We start from the raw sequence: 18,423 nt of genomic DNA, 5'->3' as shown, positions 1-18,423 counted from the left end.
TTTTTTATTTTTTTGGCGCACCAAAAATATTCTTGTTGCTTTATAATATTAATATTGAACTTACGTATTAGTTTCAATTAGTTTACGTATTAGTTTCAATTTTCTAGTTTACTTTCCTTTGTTCTACTCCTGTTTATACAGCCCTGTGTTTCAGTTGTTCTTGGTCAGTTCTTGTTTATACATTGTATGGTTTGCGTTATTCTCCTGCATGTTCACTCAGAGTGTTTGGATTATTAATAAAGCCTGTTTTGATTTTCAATCTCTGTCTTCATGCCTGCTGGCCACATCGTAACACTTATTTATATAGCATTTTTTTTTTTTTTTGTCTGAACACAGTCATAAAATGCATCACTTGGAGTTACCTAGTCTAGAACTACTAGTGATGTGGACCATTATTTCACTTTAAAATAATGGTCAATGTGAAATGAAATGTGACTAGGTAACACTTGACTAATAAGGATTTTTTTTTTTTACTACCTACTGATTTGTTTATCTTTTTTCTATGTTAGTTAAGAGTAGCCGAAGTGTTAATGTTATACTGCTCATTTGACCTGCATTACTTGACCTGCATAGTTACCTATTAATGATGGACCATTGTTCTAAAGTGTTACGTATTCTAAAGTGTAGTGTGTAAAAAAAAAAAAAAAAAAAAAAAAATTAATTCCAATAATTGTGTATTTCTGCTCATTATTTTAAAGACTAAACAAAGCATGGATATACAGTTTTGCTTGTAAATATCTAGTTTTCTTACTGCTAATTGTTCAAACCAATCACAGATGTATTGCCACTATCCTGACAAACTCTGGTAAATCAGGTGATTTGTTCCTCAAACTGGTACCTGGTCACATGACTTTCCTGGTGGACTGACAAAAAAAACAAAAAAACAATGTGCCCATACTACAGAAATTGCGTTATACCAGCCAATCAGATTACAGTTTTCCCGGCTGATTTAATATACATCTGATGGTCTGTGATCAGACTGTAGGCAGACTGCCTGAGGCTGAGACTTGAAGAGAAACAAAATCAATACGGCATAGCGAAGCAATTATTTTGCTATGATTTAGAATCAATATACTTAAGTATCAATACTTGAAACCATTATTATGACTTTTATTATAATGCAGCGATTAGATTTTTTTTTTTTTTTCAGGTAGGCCAACTTGTGTAAAAATCATTTGCTTCTTATTTAATAGTTCAATAATGTTTTAAAGTGAAATTGATGACACAGGTTCACCTAATTTGTTTGTTCAGTAATAGAGATAAAAAGATCAAATGTGAAAAACAATGTATTATTTGCAAGCAATGTATTAAAAACGTATAAACTTCGTATAAAATCTATCTATCTATCTATCTATCTATCTATCTATCTATCTATCTATCTATCTATCTATCTATCTATCTATCTATCTATCTATCTATCTATCTGTTTGTCTCTCTGTGTATTTGTCTATCTATATATAGACAACATGACTACAACTAAACTCCTTACAAGTGACATCTTTCTCAATCGCACATCTTGTCAAGCATGCAGAAAATCCTCTCTAGACCTTCCTTTTCTCACAATGAACTTCAAGAAAGCTTTTATGCTCAGAAATGAATCTTTAAAATAAAAGAAGTATAAAAGTTTGACATTTCCACAAGGCACTATTACTCTTGCATGAGAACTGAGACACTCTCAGGTCGCAGCCAGAAGGACAAACATCAGTTGCGCACACACGCTGATGCTAGCTGGGGAACTAAATGGGGATCAGACACTGGTCAATTCAGGATCATCCCCTGCATGTCAACATCCAAAAACATGGAGCTGGGAAGAGAGACAATGAGCTCCATGTCTTTTGTGTAATCCATTTCTAGTTTCAAGGCGTCTGTTTTCTGGGTAACTGTTAAGCACAGCTCACATACAGCAGAGAGTGGATCTGAATATGGAGAGGGGAGGGATTTGTCGATCACTGATGCACAGACATGGACGCTTCCTCTCAGGACAAGAAGACTGATATAAGGTGACATCTTCATGTCATGAGAATTCATGTCTGTGAGAGTGTAAATGCGTGTTTCTGACTTTATATGTAGAAAATGGGGCATGAGAATGGTAAGTAACAAGATAAAACTTTCATACAGGGCTGACCTTTGAGTTTGAGATGACCGGTTGTCTGTATGTAACGTAGGCCAGTAAGAGCAAGAGTGTGTAAACCTCACTCCTCTGGCCTCAAGAGGCAAGCTAGCGACTGATGCTAGAGGCTGCAGTCTTTAGCGTCCTTGTTAGAGCGGGTTGGATCGAGTAGGACCGGTTACATGAACATAAAATGTGCAGAAGTTATAGTATGCAGAAGATGAGTGAAGATGCCATTTTAGGTGAGCATTTACTGCTAAATTATAACATATTTAGAGACAAATTTAGCTTTGCATTATGCTCATTCAATACATTATTAAAAGAAATGCACAAATTCTTGTCCTACCACTCTGTAAAAATTTAGTTGAATAATTGAATAAAGACTAATCAAACAGCATGCCAGTCAAAGACATACATCTGTCTCACACTATGAATCATATATAGGCCTTTATTTTTAATTCATGACATGAGCAGTAAACTTTAAATTCAGATCAATCATTCCACTTACAGTATTTGGCCTTCAGGTTGAGATGAATAATGAACATGTTTGAAATGTACATCTAATTTGTGAAATTATTAAATTACATGAATTGCAATAATTATTGCATTAAATAATAAAAATAAAAGCAACATCACTTCTTCACTGCCTGAATGTCTAAATGTAACTTCTGATGTGCTGAAAATTGTATTGTACAAATATAAATAACTGTGTCCACATATCACCATTAAAAAATTTTGAAACTCCAAGAAAAAATAAACAGTTCACTGTCCACTGACAAAAATTAGATTATTTAACTTCAAAATTGTTCAGATGGAACAAATCTTGTAAATGAAAAGTTAAGATTAATTAGAGCATAACCAGATGTTATTTAGTTTTTACTTTATTAATTTGATCAAAGAAATAGTCTTGAAACTTATTCTTGCCAAAAAAAATAAATAAAAAAAATAAATTGAATCGACCACAATTTTTTAAATTGTAGATTACATATGAAATTACTACTGTTTAGAGAAAAATAAACCTAAATCTTCTGCATGCTTACTTTTCATAATTCTTATAATAAGAACTTAAGTGAGCAGTTACATTCCTTCAAAATCCTCTCCAACCTTTTCTCCCACATCCTGTGATCCTATTATACGCCAACACATAAGTGAAATACATGCAGTATTCACATGAATGAGAAAAGATGCAACACGCCAAGCCCTGCTAATGAAAAATGAGAAATGAGTGTTCATTACTGTGGATGAGGCTCTCTGCTAGTGGACTATGTTGACTGAGACAGAAAGAGAAAACTGTGATTTATATTTGTGTTTTTTTTTTCTGTCTGTGACACCTAAATCATTCGGCAAATGAGTAGCACCCCAATGCTATTGTTTCTTTTGGCTCCTTTGCTCATGCTCAGTCCTAATATTGGAGTCTACTCTTGTATTCTACCTCCCAAAGACTATCATTTTCTCTCTCCTTCCTTTCTCCCAGCATTTCTTCTGTTTTTAGGGGGGTGTTTGATAGTATGTTCACACAGACTCTCACATCCTCATTAAAATTGGCAGTGTGTTTCAAAGGAGTTTGGTTGGTGTTCGAAAAGGCAGAGCTCTGCAAAAGAACCACCCTCCAAATGCAACCAAAAGTTTTCATTTTCATCCCTTCATTCTTATTTCAGTGTTTTCCCCCCAGTTATCTGCTTCTTTATCCCCACAATTATAAGCTTTATATCCAATAAGCATGAACTTTTTGACTGTGGAGAGAAATACTGCTCCAAACTCTTTTGGAATGTTTCCTTTCCATTGTGAAGATGTGCAATCCACCCCTCTACCATTAACATTTAAGTTTGTTTTGGTTGTGCAATTTGTTTTAAAATGTTCCATTACCTTTATGCATTAGATGTTCATTATTTTACTTATTGATAGTTTAAGAGTAATTGAAGGAAAAATTGGTTTTGTTAATGAGTTTAAGTGCAGGCACAATTAAAGGAGTAGGGTTTACATTTAGTGGATGTTCATTCTAGGACTAGACTTCAGAACAAACTATAAAAACTACGTTTTAAGCTTCAATGTGCAAAATTTTGGACATGAATGATACCCCAAATTATATAACTTGTCGAGGAGTGATGTACTATTACATATTCTAAGTCTGCATTCAGATTTAGCATTTTTCTTCAGGTCAATCCTATGTTCATAATATGTTTAAATGTCCCATGTATTATCTTGTCCTTTTAAAATTTAAGGGGTTTTCCCGTGACTGACAGCGCTAGTCAAAGCATTTGTCAGTTGCGTCTTGTTCCGTGTTCACAACAATTCAGTCTTTTCAATGTAAAAGTCTTCATTACTGACTGACTCAGTCATAAAGACAGTCTTTGTCGCCATCTAATGGCATAATAATGTAACTTCTGTTGCTGTTCACGGTCAGGGACTAATTTTTCCAGTGGAAGGAAGGCTTTTAGTAAGAGTTTACTTCATGAAAGTTGCATTGTTACATATTTTTGGCTTTAATATTTGTATTGTGTGGTAACTGTTTTATAAAAGCAAAAAAGTACTCGAGGCTAGTGCTGTACAGCTTCTCATACCTTATTGCTTTATATTATATATATATATATATATATATATATATATATATATATATATATATATATATATATATATATATATATATATATATATATATATATATATATATATTGTGAGCAATCTGTCACGGCCACTTGAGACTCATCAATAGGGATACTAATCAGGGCTGATTTGGACCAGTAAGTAACCACCTAATAACCTCCAATAAACCCAAAAAACACAATTATAATAGCATAGCTTAGTAAAACAAATAAGAATACCTTACCAAAACCATAGCAACTCCTTAGCAACCACTCACAAGCATGTGACATCCAAAAACAAGGAAGTATACACCATTTACAACTGTTTCTTTAACGATTGGTTTGTTCTAATCCCAAAGTATTTCCCAGCACAGTGATATTATTCTTAGTACTGTATGTGCAGCCAACTGAAAACAAGGCATGCTCTGAGTGCCATGACAACAGTAAAGTGGCATTTCATTTACGTAGAAACACAAACCAATGCCTAAAACATAATGCTACTCTTTTGCAGCCTTACAAGCACTTGCATTTCCTTTCAATGTAGATAAATAGATATATACAAGAATACCAGCAAAGTTGATACTAGATGAATAGAAACTAATTATACTTCTCTATGCAATCTACAGCAGCACATGCAGCTCAAGGGTTTCAAACAATCGCAACTGTACATGCATTTATTTGGTTCTGGTGTGAATTTGTCTGTACAACCTGCTCTGTATAGTTGTTTTTGTTCCCCGACAGACTTGCATTAAACATACAGCACAAAAAAAAAAAAAAAAAAACAGCTATGAAACCAGATTTTTCATCAACGGAACACTCTCAATTCAACAGATAAGCTCTGGAGACAAGCAAAATATGACAGGTGTCATTATAATAAATAATTGGGGCTGTGACAAAAGCAAAATGAGACCTTTAAACCTTCAGTCTTTATGTTGGCAGATATTATCTGTCAAGTATATGACTCTATTTCTCTATTTAGACTATTTTCCTTAGAAAGAAGACCCTTGGGGCCACTAATTCAGGACAGGGAACGGTCTGACTCCCATTTCTGACACATCTGGTGTGTTGATGGGATTTTAATTTGATTACAGCAAACATAACAAGTGCCTCTGAGGCTGCTTCTGAAACTAGAAACTGCTCGCAAATCCAGTCTAGTGAGCACATGCTGATGGCGGTGATGATATTCTCAATTTATTATTATGACAGACACTAAATTAGAGTTGGCTCCAGGATATAAGGGGAAGTCCCACCAGAGTGTAATTAAAAAGGTAAGAATATCAATGAAAAAAACAGAATGTGGTAAATGACCTTCTGAATAATAATCGTTAGTGATTTATGATCGTCGGAAAGCATGAGGAGGGGGTGAAGCAGGAAAGCAGAATTTTCATAAATCTTATATATATTAAAGGGGCTCTATGTAAGATTTTTACTTTAATAAAGAATAAAAATACCCCAATATGTTTGTAGATATTTAGGAAACATGCTAAGTTCCCCTACTTGTTCCTCAGAAAAACAATGCTACAGCCAGATATTCTACTTTGGAATGTGCGTTCCGTGTTGGAATGTCTGTCTTCGTTTTGGTCTGTGCTAAACCTAAAACTATAGAATAACACAAGACGTCTCACTCGTATTGTTTTGAATGGGAGAAAGTGAAACACGCAATACGTCTGCGCATGCACATTAGCTTGATCCAGCCTGAAAAATACCGTTTTTTTTTGTCATGATTTGAGCATTTGGAAAACAAATTATGAGACAGTTGTTATTTGATTTGATTAGTGATTTCAAATATGAAATTTAATCGTAAGGTTAGCAAACAGTTTTGGAGAATTTGATGTTTCCCCATTCAAAGAGAGCTGCATGATGCCCAGGATGCCCGAGAGGCATTTCAAAGATGGCCGCCGAGTGAAATGACTTGTCTTAAAGGGGCTTTGGCTAAACCGTGTGCTGCCAGTTTATCCAATAGTATCTCGACATCACAGGTTGCCAGTTGGATGGATGGATGGATGGATGGATGGATGGATGGATGGATGGATGGATGGATGGATGGATGGATGGATGGATGGATGGATGGATGGAAATAGACAAATAGTTGCCAAAACTGATGCCTGGCCTATAGGAAAATTGACATCTTCATCTTTTATTTGTACTATATAAATAAATTCAACATTTTTAGAAAAGTCAAGATATCAGTGCAGCACACTGCGATATAAATGTTTGACTTGTCTGATCAGAGTGTGTTGTTTGAAAGTCGAACAAATGTCAATTCCATAAAGCCACTAAGATTGTAAAAAACAGCTATGTTTTTTATTTATTTATTTTTTTTAACCCTAATAAGAGATGGCACAAAGAGAATCCCTGGGGGAAATGAACATTGCTAAAGTTCTTGTTTTTCCTCTCGCTGAGAGGTAAGTTCTGACTTCTTTAAAAGGTCAGGGACATCAGGTAAGTCCTGCTCTGAAAGGTCTGACTGGTGTTGCATGCGCTGACCTGTGAAATATCAACTCTATATAGGACCTGCCGCTGCCAAAATGATGCAATTTTAAAGTCTGTCAGCGGTCACCCTTGCATGACCCCTCTCGGCAGCAACGTCAGACAGAAGAAAGCAATGGACGTAGATGGTCTGCAAACATTGTGATTATCTTGAAAATATGGTTAAGTAAAAAAAAAAAAAACACCTTTTAACTATGTGATAATGTTTTTTTTTTTTTTTTTTGTAATATATATATATATATATATATATATATATATATATATATATATATATATATATATATATATATATATATATATATATATATATATATATATATATATATATATATATATATATATATATACTTTTCTTCTCCTGTGAATAAACTTGTATCCTAACAAAGTGCAAGGATGTTTCAGACCTTAAGAGCTGTATTTTGCATCTATTTGTTGCTGATGAATTATAAATAAGATACTAGGTGTTTCCTCTTCCTCTGAGAACGCAGGATGCTTGCATGAGAAAGAGGTACAGCGCTTTGAGCAAAACATGTGTCAGTTCTTTTACCGGCATCGATATTTCCTTCATATTCATCCACATACAGAGGGGTTCATTCACTTTGAATATTATCTGGAAAAATGACTGATCCGGCTCCATTGTTTAAGGTCATGCTGTTCATTAAAACTGACACGCCGTTTCTCAGAGCGATGCTCGTGCCCTGACCTTTCTCAAAAAGTCAACAGCTGTCTAGTTTTCTGCTAGCGGAACTAAACTTCACCAATTGCTCCTTCAAAATCCACCTCCATCTTAATTGAACTTTGATCTCAATTAACAATGAAGATGTGTGGGCCCATCATGAAACACCGCCAGTGGTGACCAAAGCTAAACACAGACACAGAAAGAAAATGGCAGTCGGCACCAGGGTTGTGCTTAGATTTGTTGTTAGCCTGTGTAAATGAGCACAGAACTCCCTTGAGGCCTGATTTGTGGAAAACGGAGTATTAGCAAGCCATCATTTTGTCAATACATATTTTCATTGCTGTGGGAGCAGTCATTGTGATGTATTATAACTGAGACTGCACAGAGCCACAGGGTTTAGCAGACTAGTGTGAGAATTCAGTCTTTGTCATGATAGCTGAGTTTGTGTTTGCATTTGTGTTACTGTTGATTGGTATCAAGATTTTCTTTTTTTTCATCTATATTTCTTTCTTCCCATCTCCAGCTTATATGTTTAATCTACTTTTCTATTTCAAATTACATGCATATCAGGGATGAACAAAATTCTGATCTGAAGAAAGAAAGAGACATTAACTGAATTGTAATTCAAAGAAATTCAACAGAGGCAATGCATTCTGGACAATGAAGGGTTCTTCACCCTCCTACAAAAGTTACATTTTAAATATGATAAAATGTTTGATACCATTTTTTTTTTTTAAATATCTTCACGTCCTTGTAATCAAAATTGTAATTCAACACACTAAAATAATTTGGTTTAGATACAATTTTCACTCAGAAATTGCAGAGAAATTTCACAATTAATTACAATAAAACAGCAAATAACACACTGGATTAAAGGGGTACTTCACCGCTGGCAAAATGGGCTTTCAATAAAATCTGGATGCCTATATACAGTAAAAAGGTGACATTTTTTGAAAACGGTGCGACCTGACTAGAGAAAACACAGAAATAATGCTGACTTCACGTTTGCCAAATAGGTAGGAAAACTTCAACACCCATAATGCACTGGGTTTGTTGCCATCCAAGGCCACTCCCACCAGTCTGCTATGGATACGCTTACCAGAGTTAAATGCCACCTTGCTTTTGCAGGAAATACTTCTTAGCAAACTTTTAGTCATAAGGGTGTTGACTTGTATTTTTCCCTTGTGCAAAGAGTAAACATTTAGAGGGAGTTTTGGTTTACAGTGAGGGATCCAATGCATGGCTAAGGGCTGCAAAGAATTGTAAATACGGAGAAAACTCTGAACTCAATCTGAAAATCAACTTCAAACTGGATAAAGGGGAAAAACTGAATTCTGTCAGTTCTAGCCAAAGCAAAACATCATAGTGTACAGGTAAGAGAGCTGTTGCCATAGTGTGTTTTACCACAATGCTGTGTAAAGAGTAGATGGAGTATGATGCAATTTACATTGATGCCCTTGCAATACCTGTTCTGTTAATAACCCTCTGTCGATCTGACTGTCCGTGGGCGGGGATACAAATGTGTAAGTATAGTCTATATTTTTATTTACAATTTTATTTTATTTTTGTAATATTGTTACATTGTACCTCAATTCAAATTCAGGAATCAAATTCAAAATGGATTCTCAGTTCAATTGAGATTTAAACACAACCGTGATGCACATGCACATTATTGTTGGACATAAAATTAGATTCACATAATAGATGTGATATAGACAAATAGTGTAAAATCTTCCATTCCTTAAATGTACTTAAAATTGAATTATATACAGTATAATTGACTTATCTTTCCAACTGTATATGCTTAATTCCACATTGATTTCTTATATTGCACAAAGACTGAGACATCCTTGACTAAGAAAATCTGTCAGTTTATTCTCCGAAAACCCATTAACCTTGAAACCCCTATTGCCCTACAGCAGCTCATGAAAAGAGCACTGCACTTGTCATCTCAAATCAGACGTCATTGCAAATCGTCAGACTTAAGCACCTCAATACGGAGCTTCTCTCTGTCCAAATTGAAGTGTTCAGCTGACCGTGTGAAAGATAAGGCTGCTCCTATCACTCTCAGTTGCACAAAGCGTCCAAAAACACCAGTAAACGAGAATCTAACAAAGCCAATAAGGATTACGAAGGGATGACAAAATAAATAGAATTTACATTGTTGAGGACTTTTGTGCCTTGGATCAGTGTCAATGTGCCCCCCCACCCCCCAGCTCTAAACATTAAGAAACAGCTATAAGTAGCTATAAGCTACTTTCCAACTGAGGGTATAAATTATTTAAACTAGAAATAAAAAAAAAAAAATAAATAAAAATAATAAATTAGAACTGTGACTTCTTGTTGATGTGCAATTGCATTATGGGCTATTAACAAGTGCAATGCTTGAGATGGAACGGTTCCTGAAATTATTACTGCCCCTCCTCGCTTCAGGCCAAACCACGTAGCTCCGCTTCTATACACCGCTCACACACTCTGCCATGGATAGTGAGTGTAATGGAGAATGGGAAATGAGCAAAGGAGGAGAGAGATGGGAGACAGAGGAAAAGATAGGTTCTAGCTCACCTCCATAGAGTGCTTTCTGTTACACTGCCAAGGTGAAAGTCATACAGCTTGGTGAGAATCAGAATCACCTGTGAAAAGAAAATCGAAAATATTATAAATCTATATGCACTGATCTCTTGACATATATTCATTACTCGTATTTCATTCCATCACATTTATATTCATTGCAGACTTTTTTTTTTCATTATTACAAGAGACATATTTCAAGAGGCAACTGTAGATACAATAGCGTGCAATTCAAGTTAACAATTATAGCTAGAGCTCTCAAGTGACAAAACTAAACTTTCATGAAATTTCATGATTCAAAGTACCATAAAAATGAATGCACTACTTTTTTTGAATATTAATAGAAACATAAAGTAATTACATTCAAGCAATGGCATGCAACCTTCAAGTATTTCAGTTTAATCAGTCAGTAATAATGAACAAAGTAATTTCTCAAGACTTTGACCTTTCTAATGATGTATAGTTTGTGATGATTAAATAAACACTTCTAACTTTACTTACGCAGTATGTATACACACACAGTCAAACCAAAATTTATTCAGACACCTTGAACATTTCATTCATTAATATATTGACTATAGTTAATAAAAAATACAAAAAATAAAAAATAAAATATGACAAGATCAGAGTCAGAACTGTGTCAGAAAAAAAAAATTATCTTAATCATGTCAGATAAATAACACTTAATAGCAAAACATGGTCAGGTCAAAGTGTCTGAATAATTTTAGGTTCCAAATTTGTATCAATTTTACTGGTAGTCCACTGTATGAAGATTTTTTGGGTATAATATGCCACAGTTCACTTTATTTTGCTATCTTCATTTGCATAAATGAACTATAGTGTCCTGTACCCACTAGTAAAAATATATCAAAAATATAAAAAATGTCTGAATAATTTTTGGCTTGACTGTGTGTGTGTGTGTGTGTGTGTGTGTGTGTGTGTGTGTGTGTGTGTGTGTGTGTGTGTGTGTGTGTGTGTACAGTTATGTTAACAGGTTAACACAAGTAGGTAGTTCACATTTTATCTTGTTAATACCATTGTTTGACCAATATTAACAATATTAATCAGCAAAAGGCATTTTACACTGTGTTTACACAGCATGCAAACCTACTGATGTACAAATAATGTTTATACTGTCTGTTTACATTCACTTATATTCACACAAGAAAAACTAACTATGTTTAAAACGGTGCCAAGTCGGGTTTCTTTTGCGGGCCCTATTTACACCTGGTATTATGCGTTTTTGTTGATCGTATCACAAGTAGACGAGGAATACGTATACCCATTTACACCTGGTGTCTATTTGTCCATTTTCAACCACTTCTGTCCTGATTTCTTTGAGCTGAGGGTCTATGGGCAGGTAAATGTATGGTTTTTTTTTGTTTTTTTTTCTCAGATCTTTCGATCTAATGGACGAAATAAGCTCATGCAATTTACATTTGAATGTGGATGGAGATGACGTGGACTTTTATTTCACCCTTTATTTCACACTTGTGCTTGGTGTGTTTTTCATCTTCAAATCAAACATGGGTCTTCAACCAACAAGGTTAAAATCCTGTCTGGCTAGCGCACTTCCTATAATGTTGACGCTTTAGGTCAGTAGATGGAGAGCAGGCGGTCTTTTGTGGCGGTTTGAGCGCATTACAGTTTACACTACGAAAGCAATCTGGTAAAATGCGTTTTCGACTACCTCTGGAAGTAGTCGAAAGTGGACAAGCTCAAAACGTTTTAGATCCTGTTTACACTTGTATTTAGTGTCGTCCAATTGTGATCCAATTGACCAAAATGCATCTTAGTACCAAGTGTAAACAAGGCCTCAGTATCAACTTGGTTCCAAAAATCCAGCTACAGTATTTTGAGATCTCTACTTTAGAGTAATGACCAGAAAACTCAATCAAGGCTATTTAGAAGCCAGTGGCTCCTAAGCAGTGGTGGACAGCTATGCTCATTTTCCAAATGCTTGTGTTCCTGACCCCCGCGTTGTTGTGTTTACTTCTCTTTTGTGTAAACAGGTGAGACTCAATCAGCCTTCGAGGCTTTAAGCCGGGTGGGATTGAGCTTGATAGTTCTCAACCCTGACCTTGGGCTCTATGATGTATGAGAGCTTTTAGCCTCAGGGTCAGTGAGAAGACAGCGGGATCTTTTGAACTAGCCATCCAGAACGTCAAACACTCATGCATGCAAGCGCATCACACATTCATGACACTGGCCCCATGAAATGCCTCGACATACTTCACTGCACACACCACTGAAAATGATAAAGGCTTAAAAATGTGTTTTCTCTGTGGTTTTCTTCACTTTATGGTAGCACAGTAGAGGAAGTGTGTCATCTACTTTATCTAGCAAATACACAAACATATGCTGCCTGGACTTATCCAGGTCTAAAATTACCAGGGTTGTTATAGTTATATGTTATTTTTAGTATTTAGTACTACAGTATATGGTAGATTGACTTCCACCATGACTTAATTACATTTGAAACCAAAGGAACATACATGAACAGCATCACATTAGGCAACAGACAGTTACATAATTACATAATTAATAAAGGGCTCAGTGCTTACATTTGCCAAACAAACGAAAGGCGGAAGACAGCAACTGACAGAGGGCAGCCATGATTATAAGTCACAGTTGCAACACATGGTCCCTCATGTTGACATTTTACATAATTACAGCCATTTCCTTATGTCAGATGCTGCAGTGTTTCCTGTACAGGTCTAGATATGTTTGAGACGAGGGGTTTAATTTGCATATTCATATTCATTTTCTTTTGATATATTTGCCTAGTGTAAAAAAGGCCTCTTCCATGAAGCAGGTCGACAAACAAGCTGTCACTTTGAGTCATGTTGGTAGTAGCGTCTACTCCGTGTCTGTTTCAGCAGATAAAAGTCAAGAAATGTGGGGGGGGGGGGGGGGGGGGGGGGATGAAAAATTGTATGAGAGAGGAGAAAAAATGTAGCTTCACTAAGTGTTCAAACCCTTCTTCCTTTAAAGAAATAGTCTACTGTATGACCTAGTGGCTTCAGAAAAGACCAAGGCCAGCTGTGCAGCCTAGGGGCCGTTCACACCAAACGCGAAGACGAGACAGAGGGCAGCCATAATTATAAGAGGCCGTTCACACAGAACGTGTTTTTCTATTCCAATCATAGACAGTAAAAAAATGGACACAGCGACCCCATTGGAACTCAATTGAGTCAAGTGAAGCCCATTTTTAGCGATTTTTAGCACTTCCGTTTCTGACGCGCAGACTCAAACTAAGCTTGATGACGTCCGCAACCTGTCTGACAGATGTAAATCTTCTAGTAGCTGTGCATGCAAACTGCCATCGTTAATCTTGCAGAGACGGCGAGCTTGAGCGGGGAGTTCTTTGGCATGAGTGAGCAGGAGTAAGTATTCTGATTAATTAGTTTGTATAGTATTTTAAAATGTAACGCCAGTACGCCATATTAAGATAATCTCCCCGATTGTCTGCGAGCTTCTCCTCCTGTCTGTACGGTAATTTCTCTACTGTGCGACAGAGAGTCGAGTGGTTATGACGCAATCGTTAGCTTATTTTTACAAAAACTGTTTCTATGGGGCCATAATGTAACACTGAAGGTAATGGAGCCCTTTATACATTGTCGTGTATCTTTGGAAATAAATAATGGACAAATGGAGTCTTTAAACGCCTCAGATGTAAAGTTATTCACTGTCAAAGTGACGCCAAAATGAATGGGAGTCAATGGGGATGCTAACGCAAGTGAAGTTCTGCTACAAGATGGCAGCACGCGGCCGACTTCAACTTCCGGTCGACTTCCTTGGGCACTGATTCCAATGCGCTACATTCCCATTGTTTTTCTATGTAAACACACGCTTGACTGACGTGCATGACCGTTACGCTCGCGTCTCGCGTCTTTTGCAGCGCCTCGCACATGAGCGCCGCGTTTTTAAGACGCCGTGTCAAGTTAAAAGAAATTCAATTTTTACACGCAGCGCCGCTCATCAATGTCAGTTCTAAAACAGTGGACCAATCAGAAGAACTTGAAGGCGGGGCAAGCATTGCGAGTTGGCTTGACAACTGTTTTATATAATGGCAACATTGGCAGAGGAGGCGCTCATTGTTATCTTATTTTCTTTTTTTCCATGTCAAAACTTGTATCTGTAAATTCTGCAGTTTGCCTATTTCTATTATTTCCGTTATTGTCGTTATTGCATCACGTCTTAAAGGCGCGTCTCGAGACTCTTGCATTCTATGCTGCGCTTTTTTTAAAACCACTCCTGAGCGCTGCGTCATGCGTTTTTAGACGCATTCTGTGTGAACGGCCCCTAACAGAGCAACACTGATGTGTGTGTGTATATATGAGCAATATCACATGATTTATCACACTGAAATATCGCATGGCTATCAGCCAATCAGATTCGAGAACCAGACAGAACTGTTTGTATATATATATATATATATATATATATATATATATATATATATATATATATATATATATATATATATATATATATATATGTAGGCCTATATAAAGGTGGAGAACAGATGGTTCAAGATCAGTCTAGCCAACCCAATCTCAGGGAAAACTGTATCTATTTTACGAGGTGGAGATTTCGGATGAATGTGATGTGAATTATACAAAAAATTTATGATTTTTAGAAAAAGTGGACCCACTTTATATTAAATGGCCTTAACTACTATGTACTTACATTTAAATTAATCATTTAATACAATGCACTTATTGTGTACATGCATGTTTTTACATTGTACTTATATTTTAAAAACACCAGCATGTAATGACATCTGTAATTAATTTCTGTAATTACATTTATAATTACACTGTTGACCCATCCCTTACACCTTACCCCTACCCTTAAACCTACCCATACCACCAAAGCTTTCCCTAACCTTACCCGTACCCCACCTCAATAGCATTTTTTTATGTAAGTACATAGTAGTTAAGGCCACTTAATATAAAATGGGACCGAAAAAGTAAATTTTTCCTCCCTTAACCTCACCCCTAAATCTAACCGCCACTGGGGCATAATACGAATAATGCTGTGTTCACGCGATGTCATTAATTACTGTAGTCTTAAGATGACGGCACATGACATTCTATTCGGAGCTGTTCACATCCTCCAACTGGGAATTATGCATTTCTATGGCAACACTATCAACACCTAAATGAATCTGCAGCAGTCAGGTTGTACAGCAGTCACATCGTACAAGTAGTAGCTCTCAGAAAATTCCCATTTTACAAGATGTAATTATGAAAATCTACAAGTTGAAATCTCCTAATTACATTAATTAAAACATGGCGTGAATGCAGCTTAATATCAATTAGCCATTAATTCGCCAAAATGTAAAATAGTTATGAATTGCCATGAGATTGTGTTGCTTTAGAACGGAGAGAGGCAAGTCATTTAAATAAGAAGAGTGGGAAGTCGAATTATGGGAAGTCTCGTCCAGGCTGGAAGAATCACAACCTCTGAACTCTCTACTCCCTCTTAACTCTCATGCTCTCAGGGCCATTTTAATAGAGATTAACATTAAACAATTTAAAGAGAAAAAAAAAAAAATCCTCTGAAAATATAGACTTGATCTAGAAATTGAGTAAGACGTACATCAAAAATCTTGGGGAGAGCAGAAAATATCCAGACACTGCAATATAAACAGTAAGAACATTTTTTTTTTTTTTTTTTTTAATCTTTTCACAAGTACTATACTTACTATATTATGTTTATTTTTTCAGAAATGCATTTTTATCATTTATTCATTAAACTTGCATTGAAGATACAGAGAAACTCCCTGATGTATTTGAAGTGGATGAAAGCCACACAGCTAGAAGCAAAAATATGCTTGCCTTTAGCAATATAGTGTAAGAAATGTTTCAAGAAAGAAAGAAAGAAAGAAAGAAAGAAAGAAAGAAAGAAAGAAAGAAAGAAAGAGACTGATATAGGTGTGTGTGATAGAGACAGAGAAATTTCTTGTTGTCCCTTAGGGTTTCCATTCTTTATTGTGTGAAAGCCACAGATGACTCAGCAACAGTGGCATTTTACACAAAGCAGAGGCTCCAACCTCTTGATGCCATTCTGCATTGTACTTTCCAGCAGATCAGCAGAACTCTTGCTGACAAATAAAGCATGGATCCACCTCTGATTACTGGTGCTCAGCATAACAAACAATGAACCACTGCAAAACAAGCAGATACGAGTAAAAGGTTCCAAAACTTAATTGATGCATTTGTTCTATGAACTTGATTAAATTAAGGAAAACTTTTTTCCATGTAATTAGTTAAGGTCGGTACAACAATAATACAAGAAGTTAATTTAAACACAAAGGCCCAGTTTCACAGACAGGGCTTAGCCTAAGCCAGGATTAGTTCAATTAGCTTTTATAAACGTACCCTAGAGAAAAACATTACTGGGTGTGCATCTTGAAACAAAACAATGGCACTGACATAGTTTAAGTTAATGTCAGTACAAGTTGTTTTCAATTAAAACAGCTCAAACATGCATTTTAGTCTAAGATTAGCTTAAGCCTAGTCTGTGAAACCGGGGGAAAATGTTTTGTTGAACCAAGTTAATTTTAATTTTAAAATAAAAGTTAATAAAGTTCCTGCCACACTAACCAGCAACACTTAATGCTAAATACAATTCCGTTCCGCAAAGCATTAACAAGTGATTCCTCTGAGGTTGGAGATTTAGCTGCTTCATATCAACCTTTCTCGCTTGCTGTGACAACCTATGCCACTCCCACATCATGCACGCGTCTAAATAGCCAGAGCAACTTTTCTCTATTTACAGATATGACAAGACACACGTGGGTGAGTGACGTATATGTACGCGATTTCCTGGCAAAACCATCCAGTCTGGTATAAAATATTAACACTTATGACAGGCTTACCATAGTGAATCAGAGTAAGACATAAACACGTTTTGGAAGAGGAATGACCTGTTATTCAAATTTTGTTCCACGGTGTACCTTTAATATCAAAATGTAATCTCCTAGTTAATGAAATCCCATCATAAAAACTTCCATTTTAGTTTAAGTGGACTGCATAAAATAAAATTCAGTTGTGACAAAATGTTCAAAAATTGTATAGCATCAGCTCATTTTAACAAAGTAATTTGAACAAGCATTAACAAAAGTACCAATGATTGTGTAGTTATTGTGTAGCTTGGACATTTGTAATATAAGGGTATATTCATCCACATCCATATCCTTTTTTACATTTTTATTTTCTGTAGCAGGGGGTGCTGAAGCCTCTAATATATCCTCTAATATAAGCATCTAATATATACTGTGTGTGTATATATATATATATATATTATATATTATATATATATATATATATATATATATATATATATATATATATATATATATACACACACACAGTGTATATTTGCATATACACACTGTATGAATAAATATAGAATATTTAATAACTGCAATATGATTTTTTTTTTCTAGTCAGAAGCCGAAAAGAAATGTGTGCAGGATATGTTCAGCCACTGATAAATCGGTTTTGAGCATTTCATTAGATTTACGTTTGAGAAAAACCTATAATCCATTTAGCTTTCAGACTGCTGGTTTCAATCATTGAGGCTCAGAGTCCCATTCAAAAGCTCCCCCACTAGTTAATTCATTTAACTTGTCACATGGTTACTGTGTGTACTAGTAAAAAGATGATGCAAGTAGACACTACTCATTCACTGATGCTGCTCTCCGCAAAACCTCAATTGACCTGCAATTAATCAAAGAAATGTCAATTATCCATGACTTGGATTATCATCATTGGACTTTAATTAAAGCAACTGCGACAAACAGAAATATTATTAGCATAACTAAATGTTCCATGTCCACAAAGACCAATTTAAAGTGTCAAACTCAATTTCGAAGTGATGCGGTTTGCCCCACTACTAATGAAGGACCTAATGGCTTCTTTAGAAAAACGCTTCGGTCTCTCCAAAACTCTCTCTCCATCCCTTTTGAAGCATCTTGA

General features: G+C 35.7%; 1 protein-coding gene across 1 annotated transcript in view; it reads right to left on the bottom strand.

Annotated features, from left to right (window-relative positions):
- Positions 1–18,423, bottom strand: part of sorcs3a (sortilin related VPS10 domain containing receptor 3a) — a 282,904-nt gene that overhangs the window by 161,126 nt on the left and 103,355 nt on the right. Inside the window, exon 2 of the mRNA XM_067402597.1 lies at positions 10,427–10,494. Coding sequence (XP_067258698.1) covers positions 10,427–10,494 — 68 coding nt within the window. The remainder of the gene's footprint in view (positions 1–10,426; positions 10,495–18,423) is intronic.

Source organism: Chanodichthys erythropterus, chromosome 12 (genome assembly GCF_024489055.1).
Source record: "Chanodichthys erythropterus isolate Z2021 chromosome 12, ASM2448905v1, whole genome shotgun sequence".
In the NCBI taxonomy this organism is placed as follows: Eukaryota; Metazoa; Chordata; class Actinopteri; order Cypriniformes; family Xenocyprididae; genus Chanodichthys; species Chanodichthys erythropterus.
This window is presented reverse-complemented; position numbering and strand designations above follow the sequence as displayed.